Source organism: Falco biarmicus, chromosome 2 (assembly GCF_023638135.1).
Source record: "Falco biarmicus isolate bFalBia1 chromosome 2, bFalBia1.pri, whole genome shotgun sequence".
Classification (NCBI taxonomy): domain Eukaryota; kingdom Metazoa; phylum Chordata; class Aves; order Falconiformes; family Falconidae; genus Falco; species Falco biarmicus.
The window spans coordinates 92692827-92717498 of NC_079289.1; the positions used below are offsets into that span (position 1 = coordinate 92692827).

The following is a 24672-nucleotide window of genomic DNA, read 5'->3' on the forward strand; positions in this document are numbered from 1 at the left end:
ACAGGAGCAAAGCTAAAAGGAAATCTTACTACTGCTGACTGCGAAAAGGAAAGTCCAAGTCGTATTTTATCACCTCTGGATTCATTCTGGGGGTTCGTTTTGCCTGTCATGCATTACAACCCTGAACTGCATACTGCACACCTGAAAGGGATGGAACCAACAAAGGACCAACAGCTGTATTTATGCAGCACCGTGCATGAAAATTCAGCACTGCTAAGAAACTACATGCTTAGTCTAGGAGTGGTGCTGTTAACTACAGAGTTACACCACTTCTGGACCCTCCGCTCACCCAGGTAACAGCACACACTATGCCAAGCCAGGGAGACATACAAACCCCTGGAGACCTTCTCAACCTTCTGTCACTTCCTACAGCTTAGGTAAAAATCCTACTTTGGGAAAAAGAGTATTCTTGAAGAGAAGGACATTTTATCAATTTATGTCTTTGCTTTCTGACGGACTTGTTTAAGGGAGGTCTGTACGTTCCACAGGTGGGGGGGGGGGGGGGGGGGGGGGGCGGGTGTCAGCACAATTAGTGTTTTTGTCAAACTGGAATGACTTAGTAATCAAGATTTAGGCCTGGATGACAGCACTCTTAAAGAGAGAGAGCAAGAATGAACAGCAAACCAGGCTCCAGCCAGCTCTGAAACCCTTTCTCTGACATAACTTTACACTTCCTAAGAATCAAATGCAAAACAGTGGTTCTGAAATACATCAAAAGATCCCCAGAACAGGTAACATCATAAGGCTGTAAATTGATGTTCATTTCAAAGTGCTGCATAAATGCAACCCATTTCATTTCAAGTTAGCACAAATTATGTGACACTACCTGTAGATGTTTTCCTGAGGCTCAGGTGGCATTTTGTTATGTGTGTGGTTGCTAAGCACTCAGGAAAAGGTAGAGTCTCCGATTCTTACTTATTTAGCAAAAGCTCTCCCTTAGGAGAGCTTTGCCCTTCCTTAGGGCAAACTACTTGTTTGCATAATAAATACACAGCAGGCATACTGGAACATAGGAAAGATCTGCTTTTGCAACCAGCAGGAAAACATAGGACCCATCACACAAAAGCAAACAAATGCCCAGAAATTCATTCATTCTGTTTGAGATGCAATTTAACCAATTGGGGTGAAAAAAAATACACAGAATATTAGGCCACTAATTCTGTACATGTGTTATCGACAGCATTCTAAATCAAGCAAGAATCCCTGTGAAACCTCATATATTTTAAATAAAAATGTTTTACTAGGGTAACCTGAATACTTATTTTATTTTTTTTACTTTCAAACTGAAGATTATCAGTCTAGTTTTGCTATCTATGCTATTAGATTGAGAAATTTAATTAATTGTATTATTTGTTTTAATATTTCCTTCCCATCAGCTTTTTTTTTTCTTTTACATACGCTAAAAATGCATGCTTCAGCCTCTAATCTAAAAACACCATGGAGAACCCTATTTTTGAAGTGAGAATTCTTCTTCCTTCCCCACCCACCCTTTTTTTTAATGTCTATTATTTTCTTAGTAGTACTACCGAAGAAAAACATGCAATTCGTTACCCGATTAGGAGTTGAACAGGTCAGTGCAGGTTTGGCTCCATAATTCCCTGATGATGGTCCATCTTGCTGGTGAGTTGAGTGTCTGACTTCATAAGGAGCTACAGGCATTTAAAATAAAGCATATAAATGGAAGGATAATCAAAGAGTTTCTACTAGGCTAAAGGAAATCATTAAATACCACAAGGGTCAAGAATCTAGCTTGTGAACCTAGTATCACAGTATCAATGTCCATTTTGTCTTCTGCAACAAAATTTCAGTCACATACTTGTCTCTCACATCATTCTTCAGACATTACTGATAGTCGTATCAGTAGATAGAAACTGTCAGTTATATATTACTAGGTAACAGAAATCATTGTTCATCATGTTGAAATATATATTTATATAGCCTGTTTATATGTTTATACATTTTATATACTTAGTCATATATAGCACATGAATGCATTATAAACAAGAAGAAATAATTCAACTGAGCTGCAAAAAATATGCTTTGACAATCTATCCAATAGTAAAACACTAACTTTCCATATACTCTTCTTCCCCCTTCCCCAGTTTTCAAAATATATGACTCACCACTTTGCATTATTTGGAGTAAAGTTAGTAAAGAAAAGTAACAATTACTTCTTTTTCTGCTAAAGTCAGTCACTTATGTTCCACTCCAGCAAACATAGCTAGCAGTGACATAACAGCACCTTTAGAAACAATGTTTTAAAAATAGGTCAAACATGCAAACAAAAGGCAACTCGCAGACCCTTACAGAGCTGAGAACTTCTGCTGCCAGGCGATTTCAAATTTACCATTACAAAGACAGAACTTAAAAGACTTTTGACAAAAAATGAGACCAAGAAACATAAAAATTTTGAGCTCAGGAAGACCTTAAAAATTATACTCCTAACCCCCTTGCTTTCTTAAGTGATCTAATCCTGTATTAGTATTTATTTTTATGTCTGTACAAGTAACCTCCAATTTCAGGGGGAAAAAACACGAACGCCCTTAGAGAGATTTAAGTACAAGGCCACACTGCTGTGTGTTTGCTAGGAACAAATATCTTCTAAAACTATCAAGAAAAGCAGTACATAGTCACTGCTGCAGTGCAAAGCACTGCCCTTGAAGACACAATGCCCAGTTTCAGGGTCGGCCTGGCAGCACAGAACAGCCCACCCAGCCCAGCACCGTGTCACCAGCACCTCTTGCACATACACTAACACAATGGCTTTCAGACCTAACCTTTCCAGTCCTCTTCAGAAAACTGGAAGGGTCCTAATTCTAAAGGCCAGGGAGAACCAGTAGGTCACCTAGCCTGGCACTCGGTACGGCATGGGCCAGAAAACGTTACCCGCTTCAGCCGCTGAGAACACATTCAGCTGAATAACCAGTGGGATTAGATTAGGAGAAAATCCTTTCCTGGAAAATAGGAGAAATTCCCTTTCCAGAAAATAACCATAGTGTTCTATACCTCTAGGATTTTAACACCTTAAAAATTCAAGCAGTTGAGTAACTCATTTTAGAAAAAGTTAACAGCTGGATCGGACACTGCTGCCTCTACTCTGCACAGCTGCTAACTTCATGAGAAATTTCACTGAAGTTATGTATGCAACCACATTCAGAGGGGAAAAAACCCCCCACCCAACACACAAAACAAAAACAACACCCAAAATACCTGCCCCATAACATTGACAGATCTGGGACTGGGTCCCAGAAAACAGCAGAGTGCACGACAGATAACACGGTCAGCTGCTCCTGATGGATGCCTCCTGCCTGGCTCTCCAGGGTGTAGGCTATCTGCCACACGTCTTCCTCACTGGAGCAGAACACATGTTGTAGCAGAAGACAACTTTGCCAGTGTTATTTCTTTCAGAAGTCAACCATCACTGTTTTGATCAGTTATGCCAAAGGTGGGGTGGGAAAAAAAAAAAAAAATCCCATCGCTGAACAAACAGCAGTTTACCTAACCAGCAAATGAATGCCCGTGACTCAGTACTGTCACAATTTTCACACAGAGACCACTTTACAGTGTTGAACACATTCTTACTATGGCTGTACTGTTTCAAAATGTCATAATAGCTCTGTTTTTTCACTCATTTGTAAACAAGGACAACAGCTAAAGGACTAGCACAGTCCACTCCTCACTCACTGTAAACACACTAGCTGAAAGCAGGAGGGATGATGGAGGGATGGTACATACCAACGCCTACCATTGCCATCATCCTGGTCACCAGATGTTGCAATTAGGAGAGCACAGACACCTTACTATTAACAGGAGCTTGTAAAGCCTTAATAAAACAGGTTTCTGCCCCACTACCCACTTACTAAAATTAGAATGTTTTGCCACCTACTCTAACACCACAGATGTCAAGGTGAGAGCATCTATGCAGGGCCTTATTTTTGCCTGTTTTGCTTAAGTTACATTGTCGGACTGTTTTTATATTCATGTCCCATTGTCATCTCTGTTACAAAACCAGAGAGATCATTATTCTTTCCTGCAAAGGAAGGTTCACTGCTGATCTGAAAATTAATAGAGCAGCTACTGAAATCAGAAGCGGGCTTTTCTTTGCCTCTAATGAAACCAAAAGCATCACGTACTCTGAAAACACTCACAAACACCTGCCACTAGGACATACTGCACATAGTCTTGTCAGAGATTAGGTATTTGCATTTATCTGTGAGCAGTGACATACAAATCTAACTAATTTACCAGAAAGCAAACAGGAAGATAGGCCTGAACAATCAAAATAAGTTGATTGAGTCATTTTCTAAAACACAGGTCTAATTAAGTTTTAAAATCATTAGGCTGATTGCCAATTGCATTTGAAATATGGATGCTTCTGAGAAAGGAAAAATAAAAGAATTTAATATAATGTGCATATCCCAATTTTTATCTTACCTCCATGCTGCTGCTCCAGCCCACTTCTTGATTTACCATATCCATAACTTGGGGGTATTCTCTGGTAAGTAGATGGAGAAGCAGGAGGTGAGCAGATAGGAGACATTGGAGGAGACTTGGGCTCCTATTTCAAAAACACACAAACACAAAATGCAACTCTGAGACAAAAAAAACACCAAGTAATCCTGCACAGTGATCCGAACGCATACAGCACAACAGGTAAAGAGGCGGCAAACACTGCAGTTCCCTCAGGCCCTTTATTTCCAGGAAAAGGCTCCTCAAAAAAACCAAAAGACAGAATTTGGCACAGAGCCTTCTAGGGGTAAAGCATGGCAACGCCATTGCAAAGCTTTACAACGAACAGTGTAAAATATTTTACTTCCAAAGATGCCTGAAGAAGCGTATGTAGAAGGCTTAATGTGAGTGGGTATCTATGAATTTACTTAACACATTTAGTGTGAGTGCATTTTGTGGGAGAGCATTTTTCCTATTAAAAAAAAACTTTTAAAATAAATCTCTGAATCAGTATTTTAAGCACTCTGTGGATCTGTAGGTGTTACTGGGTAACCTAAAGCTTTCTCTTTGCCTTGACTTACAGAGATAGTTTAAGAGGAGGATGTGATCCCGAAACAGTTTACTGAATGAAAAGGAAAATACCGCACAACACAGGTAACCTAGACTGAGCCAGGGGTTTGAGGGCAGCATTCCGCTTTAGTGTCAGTACACACAGGCAGACATGCTGCCCTTCCCCATCCTGCAATTCCACCTGTGTATCTTGTCATCAGCTCACTCCTGCTGGCTGACCTCAGGCTGGGAATGTGGTTACTCATGACAGCACCGTGGTGCGATACATGATACACGTGTGCATGCGTTAGGGGAAGATAAAGAACCTGCCACCAGGCACTTACAGCATGACTGATACAGTACCAGAGGAGAAGGTGTCAGGCCTGGGGAAAATAATGCAAATGAAGGCTGAGCTGTGAAGCTGGTTGTATCTGGGTAGGTGCTCCCAACTCTCCTAAACACAGGTGATGCAAATCTCTCAGACAGATTTACTAAATCATCAACTCAAAACAACGGATGCTGGGACAATGTTTCACTGAGGACGGAAGAAAAGCAGATCTCTTCTGGACTACTCCTGCGGAAGATTAGAATGGAAAAAAACAAAAAACTGGTGGCCTTACCCTACCCAGAAATACTGACTTGTGATTCAACACCTTTTCTCCAACTGAATATTCCTGTAGTGACTAAGGATCATTCCGGCCATGAGAAATCGCTTGCTTTCCTGTTCTATTTGCCACCTCTCTCCTAGTCCTCTCCAAGAAACAGTGCTGGACTGTGTAGGAGGACAACACCGAAAGAACTTGTACCAAATATTACAGGGCTGACAGATTTATACAAGCTCATATAAAGAAATTCCCTTCAGGGATGCAACTGGGATGCATCAAAATCAGAGCACAGCCCCAGTGGGGAGTATCTGCATGCCAGGAGTTCATCTCCTGTCTAGTACTGCAAAACTGAGTAAGCCCATGTGAGTGTAATCATTTACAGGAATGGACCCAAAAGGAGGATGCATAACAACATACTGGCCTGAAGGAGACAAGCCTGTTACCTGTTTGTCCCCTTCATCTGTTCTTTTGTAGGAATTTTTTTCCACAGTTGCATGTGGAACCTGAAATTTAACTCCATGGAGTTCTGCTGGAGTTCCGTAACGTACTTCACTGTCATTTTTCAGCGCCATAAACCGTGGCAGAGGCAATTCTTCATTAAAAGAGAGAAAAATTCAGTTGAGGCTACAGAACATTAAAAGTACTTTAAGCAGTATCGTCTTGTAAAACCAATGAAAAGTTTATTTATTTAAAAGACTACTATTTGTATTTTGTAGTGTTTATAGTTGTGGGACTCCTGTGATTATTTTATGTCTTAATAAAAATGTGACTGTTAGACAAAGCTGCATTCACTAGCTTCATACACAATCTCCCCACGCAAAAAAATAAGCCTTGTGCACGTTGCTAAAGAAAGCGGCAAACTCATTTCCTGTCAAGACGTTGTCCATAATGAAAAGAATAGCTTCCCACAGAAACTGTGGAACTGATGAATTAATCAGGATCACTTCATCCTCGATGCTGCCATCATAAAGGGAACAAATTACAAATGGGAGGGTTCAGACACCACACCAAGGCCTGGTGGGACAACTGCCTCAAGAAGTCCCATGTCATGTCTGCTCTGCAGAGCAGAAGAGCGGCACTTCGTCACGCTAAGACAATTCACAATTATTTTGAAGAAACACCATTTATTTTTGTGCAGTCACCCTGAAATTAATTAAAATTAACAGAAAGCTGAAAACCCAGCAAAGCCATACATCGCCTTGGTATATCAGTTACACCTATAGCTACTACCAGGAAGAAAAAGAAATCAGCTGGAGTTTGGTACATATTACTCGCCTCACTCTAAAGGTACTCATACATTTCAAGAGAAAATGTAATTAGCACTGGAGGCATTTCAGAAGTATGATATAAATACAAGGACTGCAAGTACCCTTCATCATTCAGATTCATGGATTTTTTGCAGATGCTGGACTTGTAAAACATACACAGTAAATCTCACTTATTTCAGGTTTCTAAATTAGTTTGTTGGATTTTGTTTGGGGGTGGGGGTTGGTTTTTTTCTCCCCAAATTAACATCCTTAAAAAGGACGACAATGCAAGAGACAGCGCACCAGCTGTCTGTAAGGAAAACAGACAAATCCAGGCTGCCTTGCTTCACCCCTGGTTTAAATTCCCCTTCCAGCAAGGCACTGAACCAAACCGTGCCAGCTGCACCTGATCCTCTCCACTTGGTTGGGAGCTCTGCACCGTGGGAGCTCAGCTCACACAGGTCTGCACACGCTCGCCAGCATGGCTCCCCACCTCGGGATGGGGCAGACCTGGGACACCCACCCACCCACCCCCCCCGCCCTCTAATATAGGTGAGTGTTCGCATTCCATTGCCCTTAGCAGGGACAGCAGAGCAGAAGCTGTGCTGGGACCAGTGACCTGATCGCGAGGTTATGGGTATGTCCTGCCCCCTCCCTGATCTCGTGGCCAGTTGCATCGCTGCCTTCAGCAGGATGGTGGCAAGTACTCCTGCCCACAGCACAGCCTCACAGCGTGGTTCCAACGCCCACCTGGGATATGGGGGCCAAGGGTTGAAACCTGGTCAGCCTCAAGCCCTAGTGAAAAGCCATGTGTTTTGAAGCCTAAGCCCTGCTGAGGAAAAGCATGCATCACCAAGGCAAGAACAGAGGCCCTTCCATTTACTCACTATCAAGGTTTCACAGCTAAAAGGGACCTGCTTCCTCTCTTCACCACTTTAGTTTGATAAGCCTCTTTAAGGAGCATTTTTTGCCATCAAAAACGGTACATTTAATCTTACTGTCAATTCACTGGGAAGAACAAAGCTGTTTTAAATTACATCTACACATTTTCACACCTACTGATAGGAAGCATTAGGGTTTTGTCACCATTATGCATTTACTTCAGCAGGATTATTTGCTAAAACAGATGAGTGTTGCAAGCTGCCCTGCACAGAGGGACCCCTGATCTGCCCACGTTCCCCGCAACATGCCTCCACCCAGAGCAGCTATCACCCCCCACTCCGGACAGCTGTCAAGACTAGCGGCTGAAGGTGAGAGAGAAATGCATCCCCAGTACTGATCAGCTGTCATTTGTGCCATTCCTTTGGTAATGCCTTTCCAGAGGGGGATGTCATCTCAGCTTTGCCATATGTGTAATTCACTGCAATTTTCTACCTTAGAGACTTAGACTTAGAGAATGTAACATTACCTTCTACTCTCTGCTCCTCAAAACACAATCGTTTAACAGACACATTAGGAGAAAAAGTTTACCAGCACAGAGAGCTGACAAGCACTAAAGAAAGTGAGAAACAAGTGCATAGTGCTGCAAGGAAAATTTGCTACTTACCATTCTTAATGCTTTCAATCCGTACTGGGAACCCTGACTGTGCTGCTGCAATTAACTTCAAAGCAATATAAAATTGAGCAGGACCAAAATAACCCACACGCTTGGCTCCACAAACTTCTGTAATCTAAGAGAAGAGACGGGTTGTTGGTTAAATGCATTTCGCTCTTCCAGAGAATGTAAACATCTCTACATAGACAAAGAAAAATTCTTTAGAAATGCAAAATGCTTTTTGTTGTATTTAAATTTCTATTAAGCATATTTGTTTCAATTCTGGACATTGCTGTCTGATCACACTCCCCTTAGCATGTCAGAGATAGGTAGGGAGCTGCTAAGCTTTTCAGAAGCATTGCTGGTTAACACTGCTATCCTAAAACAACTTTGGGGTTTTCATACTACATATGGTTTTAACAGCAGGTGAAATGATAACTTATTAAGGTCACTGTCCAGTAAAACATTTCCACTGCAGAAGCTATGGTATTCACAGAAAACTGTACTTTAATATTAACCCTACAACAACAGTTCAGACAATTACTGTAACAAACACAACAAGAAATACCCCATCACACCGCTTGAGCCAAACACTGTTGTGAAAAATTGACACTGTCCTAGCACCGAAGCTTGATTTCTATACATACTTCACTGTTTGCTTCATTCAGCCACCTCTATGAAGCAAACAGCTCCACATTCCCATGCTCAGACAACAGCTAAACAAACAACAGCTGTCTGCAGGTTTTAAGCACAGGCGCCAACTTTCCCATCCCTGGAGTTCCCAGATGTTCACAAACAAACCTCAGCCGAGCACTGAGGTTAGAACAAAACCCTATTCACTCTGGACATAAAGGGAAGCCACAGATTGTTTTCCTGAAAAATACACCTAGATGAGCAATATCTCCTGGCTGGCGAGGTACACCACCCGTGTCCAGGATGACCCCAGAGCTGTGTCAGTTCTTCATGGGCAAGAGCTGCTCTCTGGAAAACCATGTCTGTGGATCGCTCCCACGCTACAACAGCATGATGGAAACTGTTTCGATGTCATGTATGAACAAATAGCGCAAATGAATATTCTATTTTTTCTAATACATTTTTATATGTATATATACACACATACACACACAGATTGGCAAAATGTCAGCTGAAACTGTTACTGAAGAGACCAATGTTTTGGAACAGTAATTCCTACAAATCAAAGACAATTATCTTCACGCAAACTTTTTCTTCTCTGGATATGGCTTCTGCTTTGAGCGAATGAGCTCTGGCTCCCTTCTCTTCCTGCAAATTCTAGAGATACATGGCTTAATTTCTTGACCACAAGACATGTCAAGCAGCTTGCTTTTCTCTTACTGCTTGATGAAAAGGGAGATGATTCTGTGTATGAGGACAGCTTCAATTAGCCAGCAGCATTTGTCAGTTCCTATCTTCTACATCATCCTTTTTTTCTGAAGTCACTCTGCCCTTTTTTTTTTTTTTTTTTTTTTTTAATCCCCCCTGCCCTATCACTGGTCTTACTTCTTTCATTTACCAAGTGCTCTGTATTTCCACTGGAATGTGCCTGAGATGGACGGTGCCAAAGCACGATTAGGAATGGGAGCACGCTGGAGAGGGAGGAATAGGTGTAGGGGAACTCCTTGGAAGAGAGCCGCGCTCCATCCAGGACATGAGAAGGCACCAAATACAAGTCAGTGGATGGCACTATGCATGCATAGTGTGGCAGGGGTCTCCCCACTGCCATAGGGGGCAACACCGTCCACCGTGGGGGTCCCACTGCCCCAGCAGGTGCCCCAACAGCAGTCTACCAGGGTGCTGTGGCAGGAGCTGCCATGGCAGGTGGGTGCCCGCCGTGCTGTGGGAGCAGCGCCTGGCTGCCTGCCTGTGGCAGGGGCGTGCTGCCGCGGCAGCCCATCACTGTGCCAGCACAGCTTTAGGAGGCTGGGGAGGGAATCGGTACCACTTCTGAACTCCAAAGCAGGTTCCTTCCCCTTGTCGCTGGATGCTCCTAATTCACTCGGTCCTGCTGCCCACACCTCCCACTCCTGCACGCTCCTGCCCTGCCAGCAGCCCCAGCTCTGCCCGATGCAGCAGCGCAGAGCACAGGCGGTGGGGTTTGATGCAGCACATGCAGCCATGCACCACGGCTGTGGCCAAGCTGGCTCCCCACGGGCACAACCACCCGTGCACACCAGACCCCGACAGCAGAGGGGACAATGCTGCTGTGGCAGGTAGGCAAGGAAGCCATCAGCTGGGGGCTTACTGCACGTCCCAGGCACACAAAATTAACAACCTGGGGAGAAGATGGAGAAGGGCCACAACCAAGCTGAAATTCAATCTGGGTGCACAGCCCCGGTTTGCTATGGGAGAGTTGGTTGGTTTTTTTTTTTTAAAAAAGGGCAGTGCTAAATAAGGCAGTTTGCAAAATCCAGACATCTGCCGGCACACAGGTCCTGCCATGGGGGGGTGCAGGTGATAACCCCCTGCATGACCCACAGCCAGTGCCTGCGATGGCAGGTGCTGTGGTGCAAAAACAGCACGTAAAATCCCTGGGTGTAAAATCCCGGGGTGTATGAGCGCTCCCCTCCTGCCCCAGCACCCTGCGCTTGCTAGCACAGAGCAACAGTATTACCATGCTCTGCGTTTCCCTCTCACCAGCTGCTGGAAGGAGGAAACACCGAGCAACTGGGACTTTCACATAGGGATTTGAGATGCTATCATCTTCCTGAAAAGATACTGAGAGTTAATTTTCCATATCTTTTCTATACTTTGAAATATTAAGGTCACTGAATGTTGTAAATGTTCTGCTTGCTCCTCATACGGCAAACATGAACATTTTACTCTGATCTAGCAGATGAAAAATTTCTAGCAAGGATACACCACCTCTCAAAAATATGGTGTTATTCCTAAAGTATACTAACAGCCAACCAACCTGAAACTGTCTCTTTGTAATTTTGCTCTTTGACGGTAACGACAGAAATATATTTTGTAGGCACAAGCTTCTCTCTGTTATTTGTGCAACTAAATCCTGATCTCTTTGTTAATGGTTCAGAGCAAAAGATGCAAGCTGACAAAGCAGCCAAATTTTTTTTTACACAATTAATTGTGGGTATTCATATAGATTAATTGCAGGTACAGGCATTTAGGCTTACCAGGTTCCTTGTACAGTTAAAGGAGCAGGTACTGGGTTCCTTCCAGACAGCATTTCATACTATCTACATCAGGACCCTGATTAGAGCTGCTAACAGGTGCAGCCCCTCTCTCCAGCAACCACAGAGGTAGGTGGCAGATTAGCTTTTATCCAAAATTAATTCCTCAGAACATGCTGTCTGCTCAAATTTCCACAGCAGCTTAAACTGAATACTGCATTATTTTTTTGTTACCCTGTTTCACCTTTTTCAGGGTCAGTGCATATAGCCTCTTGATGGGCAGATTACATTTAGTGATACGCAATACTGAAATCGAGCTAGTCTGTGTGATGTACTATTAAGACTCTCCAAGATTCATCTGAATTAAAGGCATTGTATATGAAAAAAATATCGTATCACATTCAAGCTGAAACTAGGCTCTAATAAAGCAGAGAGCACTTTGGAACTAAGATATGTGAAAATATTCCCTGAAATACAGGGGAAACATCAATTCTGCTTTCATTAAACTGATATTTAAAACCAAGTTCTTTCTGTCCTTTCCTGTTGTCAGTTTGGGTTGCATTCTTTTCAGCAATCTAGCAAGGCAAGAACAGGTAATTTCTACTCATGCACTGCTAAACAGACACACATGTAAATCAAAACAACTTGCATACCTTGACATTTCAAGGGAGTTTAATACAAAACTATTGGTAATCAATTTTCATTGCATTCTTTTTAAATATTCTTCAGCAGAAAACTGTAATCCTCCAGTAACAGCCAAATATTGAAGAGAGGTTTAATGAAGAACATGTTGGAAATAATTTTTCACCGTGGCAGGTTACAGGTGCTGCTTGCCAAATCTAACCTCAGGATGACAAACGGAATTAGTCAAAAACTGATCTATTCAACGGTTTATGAGGCAAGAGTATGATGCTAAGCGAACTAAAACTGAGTTTACATGTACTGCAAGATGTAACTGCTTATATGAAACAATTTCACAGGTCATTTGCCAATTAAGGAAAAATGTTGATTTTGTACAACATGTGAAAACAAAATTTCTCAGAGCAGGATGTAAAGCTGTAGTGTCTAATCTCGTGTTTGTTCTCAGTCAGTCCTGCAACAGCATCTCCCAGTTCAATGGGACTGCAGCAGGTAGCCTTGAAACACACATTCTGTACACAAATTGCACCACCTTCCCTATCAAGCAGCCAGAAGAAGGGGAGAAAGTGCAAGATCTAGATGCCTGCACACCCTTCTGACATGCCAGAAGTTTTTCTATGGTTGTAAAAATATGCAACATTTTGGGAGGTGGAGGGTGTGGAAAACCCAACAAAAAAACTGCAAAATAATTTCCAACTCATCAACATTAAAATCTAAAATGTAGCTACAAGCTGTTTGGAAGACTGGCTGTTTTAAGTCACCATTCTCCATGCAAACTTCTAATGGAAAATCTTTACATCTTGAGATGCTGGAACACAAAACAGATTTTTGTATTTATTATCCACTCACTGCTCTGCTCTATCAGCTGACAGTGAGTGTTACTTTTGTAATTGCTCCTTGAAATCATCCCACATGAAGCAGCTTCTCCCAGCACAATCTGACATTGTTCCAGCTCTCCCCAGTTCTCTCCAAACAAGTTTCCACTGCAGTATCCAAGAGCACTGACCTTGCAAACACCCTGGGCAGGTCTAATGCAGATTGCAAAAGCTAAACTTCAGGAACTGAACATGAGCCTAGAGCTGAAGTTTCTTTTCCGTAAGTAGGAAAAGAGATAAAATCAGACACCATCTACTCCATAATCCTACAGACAGGCTGAAATGACCATCCTGCAGCCTAAAGGGAAAGGTTAACAGCTGTAAGGCAAAGGTAAAGCTGGGAGTTTCGCTTTTTCATTCAGCCATCAATGCTGCTACAGCATCCCCTATATCCAGCTGGCACACAGTTTTTGTCTGTTCTGCCCTCCTATTCCTACCTGCCACGTAGATGGTCACTGCTTGGCATCTGTGGGCAAACCCAGCCCAAAGGTGCTCAAACCTCTGTGTGGGTTGTGAGACTCTGTGAGGAACACGTATAAGCTGAATGCATATTCAACTCATTCAGAAAGCAAAAGAAAACGAGCATCACTGACTCCAATGTTAAAGCAAACTTTCTCACTGCACTTTCCATCTCAGCCCAGCCCCAGAAAGCACAGTTTTTCTACTTGTCCTTCCTCAAGCTACAATGAGGTAGGTAGAAAGATTTTCCAGTTCATCAACTGCCTCTGTGTTTTAAGGAACAATTGGAAAAGCTCCTGCCGTGAGCCGATGCACACCTTGGCCAATGCTCTCTGGAGGACAGCCAGCCGTGATCCCACAGCTTGGTCCTCAACCACAGAGCAACCCCAGGCTCCCTTTTGGATCAACCACCCTCTTGTAACAGTTTCAAAGACAAATATTTGCAGCAGCAGCTTATCAACAGCTTATCGCAAAATTGTGTCAGGTATCTGACCCACTTCACCTTTTTTTTTTTTTTAAATTTGTGTTTACAGAGCCTTTGATCTGTTTGTTACAGACAAGTTTTGCTACATTCTTAAACAGGTATTTCTTTGTGAACAGATCATTGTTCAGATATCTGTAACACTACCTGGAGCCTGGGGCTATTTCTTCATTATTTAAAGCAAAGTAGTAACACACCCTGGATCCAGGAGGATTACTGCCTGGGAAGGCAACAGGAAGAGGAATGTTACGTGCCCAGCTGTACAGAGGAAGAGGCTCTCCTACGGCTTAGGTTCCTTAGCTCAGCTCCTTCATATCAGTGGTATTCGTGTAACTTCATTTTATCCTGTCATCCTGTCTTTTAAAAACAGGTGGTTTACCCGCTTTTTACTTTTTTAAACATCACTTGAGATGCTTACTAAAATCTAGCTATTTTGAGCAAGCAGGGTACTGACATCTATAAACCAAAAGGAATTCAGAACAGCTTAGTTTATGGAACAGGAATATACATAGTATATTTTTAAAGACCTAACTACAAAATATTCTCACAGTGTAAGCGCCGTATGATCATTGCTTCATAATAAAGAACACCATAATCTTAACTTGCAAGACAAGCTACTAATAAACTGCCAAAGCTTAGCAACCTCAGTTGACACAGCAGTAAAAGCAGCAGAGAGCAACCGCATCTGTTAGGCAAAAACCTGTCAATAGCATCATCAGGGTTTCATCAAACTGCCTCCTGGCACGACCCAGAACCACTCACGAGTGCGCCGGTGCTCCACATGTCATCACACCTCTGTGCATCTAGGGGGAAAGCATTCACCACAAAGAGAAGTAAACGCTATGCCAGCAGCTCCAAGCAGAAGATTTTATCCCAACACCAAGAACTACAAGGCTTGTGATTCAGTGCGTGCTTCCACGCACATGCACACATGGCCACGGATAGAATCACATGAAATAAACACTAAACCAATTTTCAAACAACTCTAAGTCTCACATTAAAGCTTAACGGCAGAAGTCTTTAATATACTAGAAAACGTCAGTTCCTGAGCAGAGCTTAAAAGAAACAACACACCAACACAATCGTTTTCAATCAGCGAAGAGCCTTGTGCACAAGCAGGGCAGGAGCAGTGCAAGGCTCGGCTGAGCCCTCTCTTCTGTACAACAGAGCCAGCTGCAGATGCCTACGGAAACGCAAGCATGCGAATCACGCAGCACTTCTCTTCAAGCAGGAAGACTGGCAATGCCAACATACCACAAGTTACAAAAAATATCGATCTGAATTGCACAGCTACCAGGACATGTGCGTCAGCATTGTTAATCAAAATATTTCAATTATTAAGGAGTGTTGGGTAGAAGCATTCTGCCAGGGAATAAAGGCTGCTGATGCATGCCAATATTTATAAGCACTGAAGTATACCTGAAAGAAATCTCATCTCCTATGCTAAACCTTTTGTCTTTAATATACAAACGCTGATGAATCTTTTATCTGCATGTGGCACAGAAAAGGTGGACACTTTCATCTAATGTCAATCTTCTTGGGAGGTTTAAGAACCACCATTCCTGAGAAATATTTGACAGCCTCCATGCCAATTGCTCCATTCACAGCAGCACTGACTACAGAATTAGGTCACAGGTTGTTATATACATTTGCTGATACTTCATTCCATCTTCCCTTTGAAAGAAAAACCTAACATCATTTTCAGTAAACACATGCCTTTAGAAATGCATAAAAAACTTGCAGGGGTGAAAAAGATGAAGCAACTTATTTTCAAAACCTTCTTGCCTTTTTCTTCTCACTATTTGGAAAATGAATTCTCTGAGAACAGTGTTCATCCACCTAAACTTGTATCAAACTCTCGTAAAAAAATTATCCAGGTCAATAAATAAAGCTTGTGCCAATAAATTTGTATAAGATTATGCATGAAATTTTAGTAAAGCTCCAAGTTAACACTTGGAACACAAAAATAAAAAGCCTGAAAAGACTCCAGATTTAAGAACACTGCATAAGGAGACCAACAAGCAGTACAGATTTTTCTAGAAGTACGAGTCCACTTATTCACCAAACTGCTTCACATTCTTTGTGGGTAATCAGTTTCTCAGCATCTGGATATGGAAACACAGATATTCAGCAGGTCACTCTCTGAAATGCTGCACACACAGCCTTGCCAAAATCACTATTAAGACCTGAAATCCCATGGAAACCTGCAGAGTACACAGAATTGCATTATGGATGTTTAATCTGCTTTTCAAATCTTACTGTAGAAACAAGGGAGTAAGTATAACGTCCCAAGTAAAATGGCAAGTAAAGAGCTGTCACACCACTCCATCCAAACAAGTAGATTGCACAGAGCTTCCACAGGGCTTATCTGAATTTTGCTGATGCAAGTCCCTGCCAAGAGCATTTCATTCTCCTGGACATGAGACATGAGTTTCATAAAGCCCATCCCACAGATGGTTAATACTATGCATTTTATACGTTGCAAATACAGTTCTTTAAAGGCATTAGTTATTCCAAGGATTTCTGTTCACTTTGCTGCTCACCTCGCCTCTTCCAAGAAGATATCTAGGGACATAACACAGAGAAGGTCCAGGATGTGACAGAAGAGAACCCAGACCCTCCAACTCTTGCCCATTCAGTGGAAACATTATCCTGAACCCCCTTACCCACATAGCAATTGACACTGCAGGAGGCGCTTGATGGAGGCAGGATATAACTATCCACACTGGAATTTGGCCAGGGCTGGCACTGGGCCAGGCGAACTACACATCTGTTCCTAAAACTTTCATCTTCTAGAGGCTGAACTGAAAACAGTATCTAAACCTTACTACTACTACTGGGAGTGAATGGAGAGCTCCTCTTTAGTTCAAGTGGAAATGCTGCGTTTTGCACAAAAGCTGCACCAGCACCCTGTGAGAATGAAAATACAGGATGATTACAAGAACATGAAAGGACAACACTATTTTTATCAAGGACAGATTTTAGAGAAAGGTAGCGTACATATCCTTGGTTTTTTTAGCATTTTAGACCACTTCAGCAACAAAGCTGTTAATTATTTCAAGGAATACTTTACACAAGCAGCACATCCTTTAGCATATTTTCATCTTGAGAGTACGTTACTACACTTACTATGAACTCCAATGTATTTCAATATGCTTATTTTTTTTAAACCTATTCAAAACACTGTGTGTATATATATACACACACAAAACTGAAATTAAATGTAACTAGAAGCTCAGACGTAATAATCAAACCTTTGTAGAAAAGGTTTCTGCAATCTGTCCAAGCCTTTTTTATAAAAGGATGAACAGTCTCTCCATTGCTGCAGTCCAGATACAGACTAAAACACATACCCTGAGTTTAAAAAAAAACCAATCTAATAAATGAAAACACTGAAATTTTATAATGGAGCATGAAGCCATTTATAATGCATGACTCCTCAAGCCTGCTTAAAAACATGTGACTGAATCTTACAGTTTGTTACTCATACTAAGAATCCTTACCCCACCTTTTGTCAAATTTCAGTCTCTCAGCAGCATGCTACACATTGAGAAACCAGTGCTTGTTTTGGAAAAAAAAAAATCCCCACTGACTTGGGTTGAAGTGATTTTGTTTGTTGAAGTCAAAATTCAGTTTGAGTATTACTCACACAAAATTCCACTTCATTTTTATACACCATGTTGTTAGACAGGATTTACCTTATTATCTGAAGAAGCTTTGTTGAATTTGAAGAATTTGTTGAATTTGAAGAATTCTTTGTTGAGACTTCAGTAAATAAGCTAGCTTATGAAGCTCAGCAGTACAAGTCTGTTTTCTTCTCATGTTAAAATACGGTCACAAAAAATCTTCGGTAGAAGTAACATAGTTGGTGAAAACACCTCCCCATCACCCATAAAGCAGCTTGCCTATCTCACCTAAGGTGCAAAAAAGTAACTTGAAACAGCTGAAAGCCACAGGCTTTATGCTTCACAGTGAGGAGATAACATCTACTGTGGACACCACAACGTTTTATGAATAGACAATCAAAGCATCTTCTCAAAGAGACTCTTTTAGCACATAAGGAAAAACAACAGAAACAACTGCTACATAAATGCTAAAGTCAAACTACAAAAAGGAAAATGGGCAGAAAGATGTCTAATCTCCCTTACAAACGTATAAAAATTAACTGCTGTCAGAAGTCTCTTCCGATACTTCCACAGCCAAAGCTACGCAAAATATGGACCTTTTCAGTCAAATCTTTCTTTTTTCATGTTTAAAAAACTTAATTCTGTCCAAACACTGCTAGGGGTGAATCCCGGAAAACAAAGCTGTTTTAATTTGCCACCACCATCGAGAGGTCTACAGGACTGCCTGCAGACGGTACCCCAGTATGCTTCTGCTGCCTCTACCAACAGCTGCCTTATTATTTCCACATTTCTTTGCAACTACAAGGAAATACTTCAGGAGTTTCACTCTCAGATACTATGCCAGGATAACTTTACAATCTGTTCCATTTGCAGGCATTTTCACAGCTGAAAGCATACCAAGAGCAACCAACAGCAAACCTCATGACAATTACTGTTATCTTTACGCATCCAGGCAAAAACGTTTATTTACTTATTTTGGAAAGCAAACAGTATTTTCTCCTCATCAAGTGCACTTCTACTTGTTGATGGGACGCAACTCCTCCAGCCACCATCGCAGTCCTGGTGCACCAGTCACACACATCAGCCCAATTAGATGTAAATAAATTCTTCATCTCGGATCACAATCAAACATGGCACCTCGCTCGCCTTCCCTCTGCACGGGGACACGACACTCGGATGCTGAGCCCCACAGGCCACGATTTAACTCAGTACATCTGTGGGATGAAATTGATTGTAGATGACGAGATCAAACAGACAATACATAAAGCTGACTAGAAAGATTATAGAAAAACATCTAACGTTGATATTTTTACGTTTCAGTGACAGCTCACACCATGACAGTACAAGGCCTATGAGGAAGTTCAGACTCTTCTGGCTTTGAAGTTTCTACGTAAACATTAATTTCTGCTGTTTGAGATCTAGTACACAGGCTTTTACACCAAATAATGAGGTCTGGGAAACCAAAAAGCCACAGACAGCGATGGGTCAGACACGGTCACTCCAGCCGCTGGGACAGGCAGTGACCAAAACTCTCCTCTCAGCCTTCACCAGTATTTTACCTCATGTTGGCCAAGCTCTTCTGGCCATGGGCAGCAGTAGCACCGCTGACAGCAATCACGTTGAGCCATCCCTTAACGTTTCCTCCCACAGACCCTTAGAAAAATTCACGTCCAAAACTCAAGAGACACCCGCTTCTCCTTCCCGCACCGCCAGCACTGCAGCCCTGCCGCAACGCCCCCGGCAGCGCAGGCGACAAGTGGCAGGGCAGCACCTGAAAGCACCTGCCCATGCAGACCTCCCCCCTCCACAGGCACATGTCCCCTCGTCCCCTCGTGAGGCTTTTCAGCGCAGTCGGGAAAGCCCCTCACTTGGAGGCACAGGGCTAAAGCAAACATCGCTCAAGCTTTGCTCTGAGCTTGGCTCAGCTTTCCCGTGATTTTTGGGATAAGCCCTTCCAACCGCAGGCAAGGTAACTGTGGAAGAAGTCTTCCACTCACCGCTGAAGGAATCTTTAAAAACAAGCAGAGCTGCTGACCCTACACTGGGCTGAAACGTGACTTTTCTGCTGCCACGCTGAGCTGTGTGCGTAGGTTGCATGACTGCCATTAGCTCCGGCTACCCACGGGATCCCCGGCCACCCTGCTAAAAACCCAGTTGGCGCTGCCCTGGCTGGTTCCCAGGGAAGGTGGGCAGCTCCATGCCAGGGCAGGGGGACGGACAGGCTCCTGGAGCACCTCCCAGCGCTTCCACACACAGGGCATTCCCAGGGCACGCACCTGGGAAACATTCCCAGACCTCACCAAAATACAGCGACCCAAACCCAACCTGTGACTGATCTGTAGCAGAGCTGGCTGGAAAAATATAGCAGCAAAGTTATTAGCTACAGGTTTCTGGATTTCACTGCAGAAAGCCTGGCACGTGGATCAAAGCAGGATGGCCTCTCCCATACAAGACTGTTCCCAGAATAATTTTTCTACAAGACAAAACTCAAGTTAATCCCTCTGGATCTATTTGTTTTCAATGGGTCTTGGTTCCAGTAAAGAAAAATAAGAATAAAGCTTTTCTTATACATTGATGTCTAACACATGATTTATACCATCCACCTTTTACCACCAGATTTTTTAACTCTGGCCAGTGCAATACAGATGAGCGCTTCAGCAACACCTTTACGCTTGCTTCCATTAGCCTTTCCTCTCCAATCTTTAATTAATGCTTAAAACAACCGTAAGACCCAAATACCATGATATGCAAATAATGCACCACTTAAGAATCACAGCTCTCTTGCAAAAATCTTCCATAGCACTACACAGAGATTAGTATCCAGGACTAACTTTTAGTAACATGGGTTTAAAGGTTCAGCAAACTATTCAGCAAAACAGAGTAGTTTTGCTAATTTTTCTTAACCCAAAACCACTCCTAAAAATCAAATTCTGGACATTATAAAAGGAGACCAAAAGTCATACAGAATGCTTTAAATTATCTTTTCCAAAGTCCCAGAGGGAGCAATTGATGAAGCTTGTTTTCCAAGTCTTGGTAGCAGAGTGAAGATTTGTGCAATTTAAAATTAATTGACATGTTATTAGGAGCGCTGCACTCAACTGAAATGGACATGATCCGCTGACAGAGAGGTAAGTCTGGAGTGAAATTCTGTAAAAGGATTTTCTAACCACCAGGTCGAAGGCAATTTGTGTGGAACAGCTGAGGCTGGCTCACTCTGGAAAGACAAAAGCCACTAATGGCGCACCCTATTTCTCAGCTATCACAGATGCTGCGTGATCCATCACGCATCACTGCCACAGTGATTTCTGTTCAACCTTTCTCTCCCATCCTCAGATAAAGAGAACAATAGCATAATGTATGCTTGCAAGAGACTGTCAAAAATTGCTTTGGACTTCTAAGACTTCAATCAAATACCAAAAGTATCCTTGTAACAGCCCTTTCCCCACACCGGGTACCTGCTGCGCCACACCAGGGAACTGCACAGGCTCGCACAGCTGAGGGGAGCAACCCAATGGCTCAGATTTGCAATAGGTATGCAAATCCCCATTTAATTTCTAAACTCTTGGCACAACTTTCAACAAACATTTATGGCTCAAAAGAGCAAATAAGTAAGGGACAACTTAACGCACTGGGCAGCGAAAAGACTGCTGATTTATTTGACTCTGAAGAGATGGGTAAAACAGAGAGTGATCCGTGCTTGCGATTGCATGCTGATTTCAGATCTCCAAAAGGCACTAATGATCACTGCCGGAGACATACACCACTATCTGCAAAGCAAGAAGGAAATGTCCAATAAAACCTTAGCGATTTTCTTCTAGTAGTGCAAATCTCACACAATGATTTTAAGATTTTGCACCCTTTTCTACACAAAACACTACCACTGTTTCAAAAAATAATCCCTATGTCTGCACTCCCTCCTCCTACACATTCACAAGCAACATTTTGCCATTTTTGCACTACACAAATGAAGGCTTCTATCCCTGCCTTTCATTTCCAGAGGCCAATTTTATAAGGATATGAGCATAGCTATTTATAATCCAGGTCTTATTTCACACAAGGTACATAAGCTAGCGCTTATCTTTAAGCCTGCAAGAAATCCTCCTGCAATCAAACGGCACAATTCACAAACCAAGCATCACCCGCGTTTGGATAATAACCGAAAACAGGGCGATAAATCTGCATTTGCGTTAGGAAGACAGCTCTGTGCTTCTCTTCACAAAGCCTGTTCTGCTGCAAACTAAGTATTTACAATCTGCTCTAATAATGAATATATTAAGCAACTATTTTGCATTGGTCCATCATTCAAGGAAAAGTTGCTCAGCAGATATGCACCGGGAAAGAGTGGCCATGTACCAGTTCCACCCACGGCTGTTGCTGAAACACCTTCTCCAGTTGTTGGCACAGTGACATGGGCAAGAGGAGCTCACGACGTACTGGAAACATTAAATTCTTCAGTTTCTCAATTCCTTGGTCTTAACGCACAACTAATAACATGCTTGCTTTAATATACCTTCATTATTAGGACAAAACACACAGCAAGCAAGGCATTTAAAAATATTAGCTGCAATGCTTTTATGACTCTTTCGCAGGACCTTCTGGAGTTAATCTAGAAAAACAAAAATACATCTGTACACATTACTACATACTCAAATTAAACAGGATTTGCAAAACTTTGTTGTGTGCAGCTTTTCTAAATATCTGTCCATTTTTAGCATTACTTTGCTTCAATATTGAAAATTAGGCCTGTGCACCAATGCAGTGAATGAACTACTTAGCAATCATTTTCCTTTTCAGTTGCTTCATTTTCTTTCTTGTTCTTTAACATTAGGAAGTTTTATATTTAGGCAGAAGTCTTTAGGCAAATTACTGCTTAACGTAAATGAAAGCTGGGTACCAAAAATGGAGCTTGTGTGGCATGCCAACTCCTGTCTTAAAGGCAGCTGCCTCTCTTCCTCCCCCTAACCCTCTGCCTTACGCTTTGCACAATTTCTGCACTAAATGAAACAGGAGTCCTGCAGAGCGAAGAGTTTATTGTGCAATTAAACCCTGCAACACATTCACAAAAGGGGGACAAAGTGCAGCAGTTTTAAGAAGAGCAAATCCACAGAGAACTTTTAGTAAGTGGATGTTCTAGTAAGCACATACTCTGTATAACCGAGCTTGAAATTCTTTTCTTCTTTAAGAGCTGTACAATCCAAAAGATTTCTCTCTCTCAGATTCACATTAACAGTCCCATACAAATTCACTAGGAAAGCTCATGGGCTGAAAACCCCTGAGTTTCTTTAACTGCTTTGTTAGTTTGGAGCCTAACTGAGAACAAGCAAAAGCATTAGTACTTCACAAATATATACTCTTTCCCCTATTTTCCTTGCCTAAACTATTTAAACTCCTAAGAGCGCAGAAACCACTTAAGCTTTTAATTCCCTCAGTGCTTTTGCACAGGAATCTGTTGGCTTAGTAGACTTACAACAACCACTTTGTTAAGCATGAGAAGCAAGATAACAAGGAAAGTCTTATTCCCAAGACTCCCCTTCACTCCAGTCCCACCTAACAAATACTGCCCTACCTACCTGGCTGCTGCCCGGCAAAAGTGCTGCAACAGAATGTGCCATCAACTTGGGATGTCTCAAGTTTATTTTACAGTAGGAAGTTAAGTTTCAGATGTTCTTATTATTGGCAGGTTATGGAAAGCTAGTTTATATAGAACAGAAAAATATTTAAATAAAACAGAAAACACATTATTGCTGCATTTCTCCATTTGAAATCTTTTGACTGTGGCTGAGTTTTATTTTGCTAATGAAACTAGGTCTTCAGTCAAAAAGCAGGAGTGCTTTATTCCACACGCGTGAATATTCAAAATAAATTTAGACTGCATTTCTTCACTGGATTTGGGGGTAGGCTAAGGGGAGGGAAGAAGAGCGGAGCTAAGATACTGCTTTTTTTTTGTTTGTTTTACAAGTTGCTGAGGCTTGCGTAGAGGCAGGGAAGAAATGCCAGTTTTATATCTGCTCTCCTGTATGACCCACCCACCAAGTAACCAAAAGAGTACCTCCATCAGCGACCTGCTTCTCACCACAGCTGTGCGCTCACTGCTAAGTATCAATGGGAGTTCTGCCCTTCAACTCCTTACCACACTGTCTAATAAAATGGTTCTGTAACACACGTACAAAGCACTTTCAGCCTCCAGAAAACAAGTGTTCAAGCAGAAGCTCAACACTTTTACCCACAAGTACTTTTTCTTTTGAAAACAAACCAGTCTGTATGTATTTTGTAACACTGTGTATCTGAAAGGCTCTGAGATTTTCTAGAAAATGCTACATCAAGGTGAAATGATTTTTCAAATACTCTATGCTACAATGCTAGTTCTGAATTAAAACAACTTGCCCACTCTAACTAGTAACAAGAAAATTAAATACAGCACTGTGTGTTACACAATTTAAAAATGTAAAGTTCCTAATTCTCTGGAGAGTTTCTGGTGAGTACAAAATCTTACAATTTCGGGGGAGGGAGAAGAAGCCTCTTCTCAACATGTATGGCAGACACACTGCATAAACTTACTACGGTTTCAAAACCGTGTTTGGGATTGGTGTCACGATTCTGAACCCCTGCACCGTATGTACTTCACTAGCATAAAGAAGGCATTTACTACTGAGTAAAAAATACAGCTTTAAAGAACTGTATGCCTGCAGATTCAGGCAATCTTGAGGTACATACAAAACCAGGATGATTTTAATTCTGAAAAATGATAGCATTATTTGGGAGAAAAAGATGACAAATTAACAGTGAGAAATATATAAATTCACTGTTTATTTGTATCTTCCTATGCAAACAATCACAGAAAAATTGCAACAATTGCAAATGTTTTTCATATTTCTGAATCTGGAAGAATGAAAGGTACACGTAAACAAGTAATTTTCTAAAAGGTCATGGCTTTTTTTTAAGCAGAGTAATTTTTTCAAAAATAATGTTTTAAATGTTGTTCCCAAGTTGTTCATATTGTTTCTGTGGTATTTTGCATGATTTTGCTGTTTAATGGAACATTTGCAATAGTTGCAATTTTTC

The 24672-nt window shown here is 41.9% G+C and overlaps 1 protein-coding gene across 1 annotated transcript in view; it reads right to left on the reverse strand.

The window, feature by feature from the left end:
- The window catches only part of REPS2 (RALBP1 associated Eps domain containing 2), a 103594-nt gene that overhangs the window by 58842 nt on the left and 20080 nt on the right, over positions 1 to 24672 (reverse strand). The window contains exons 2-5 of the mRNA XM_056328211.1: positions 8397 to 8520; positions 6047 to 6195; positions 4435 to 4558; positions 1552 to 1649 (exon numbers count right to left, since the gene is read on the reverse strand). Coding sequence (XP_056184186.1) covers positions 1552 to 1649; positions 4435 to 4558; positions 6047 to 6195; positions 8397 to 8520 — 495 coding nt within the window. The remainder of the gene's footprint in view (positions 1 to 1551; positions 1650 to 4434; positions 4559 to 6046; positions 6196 to 8396; positions 8521 to 24672) is intronic.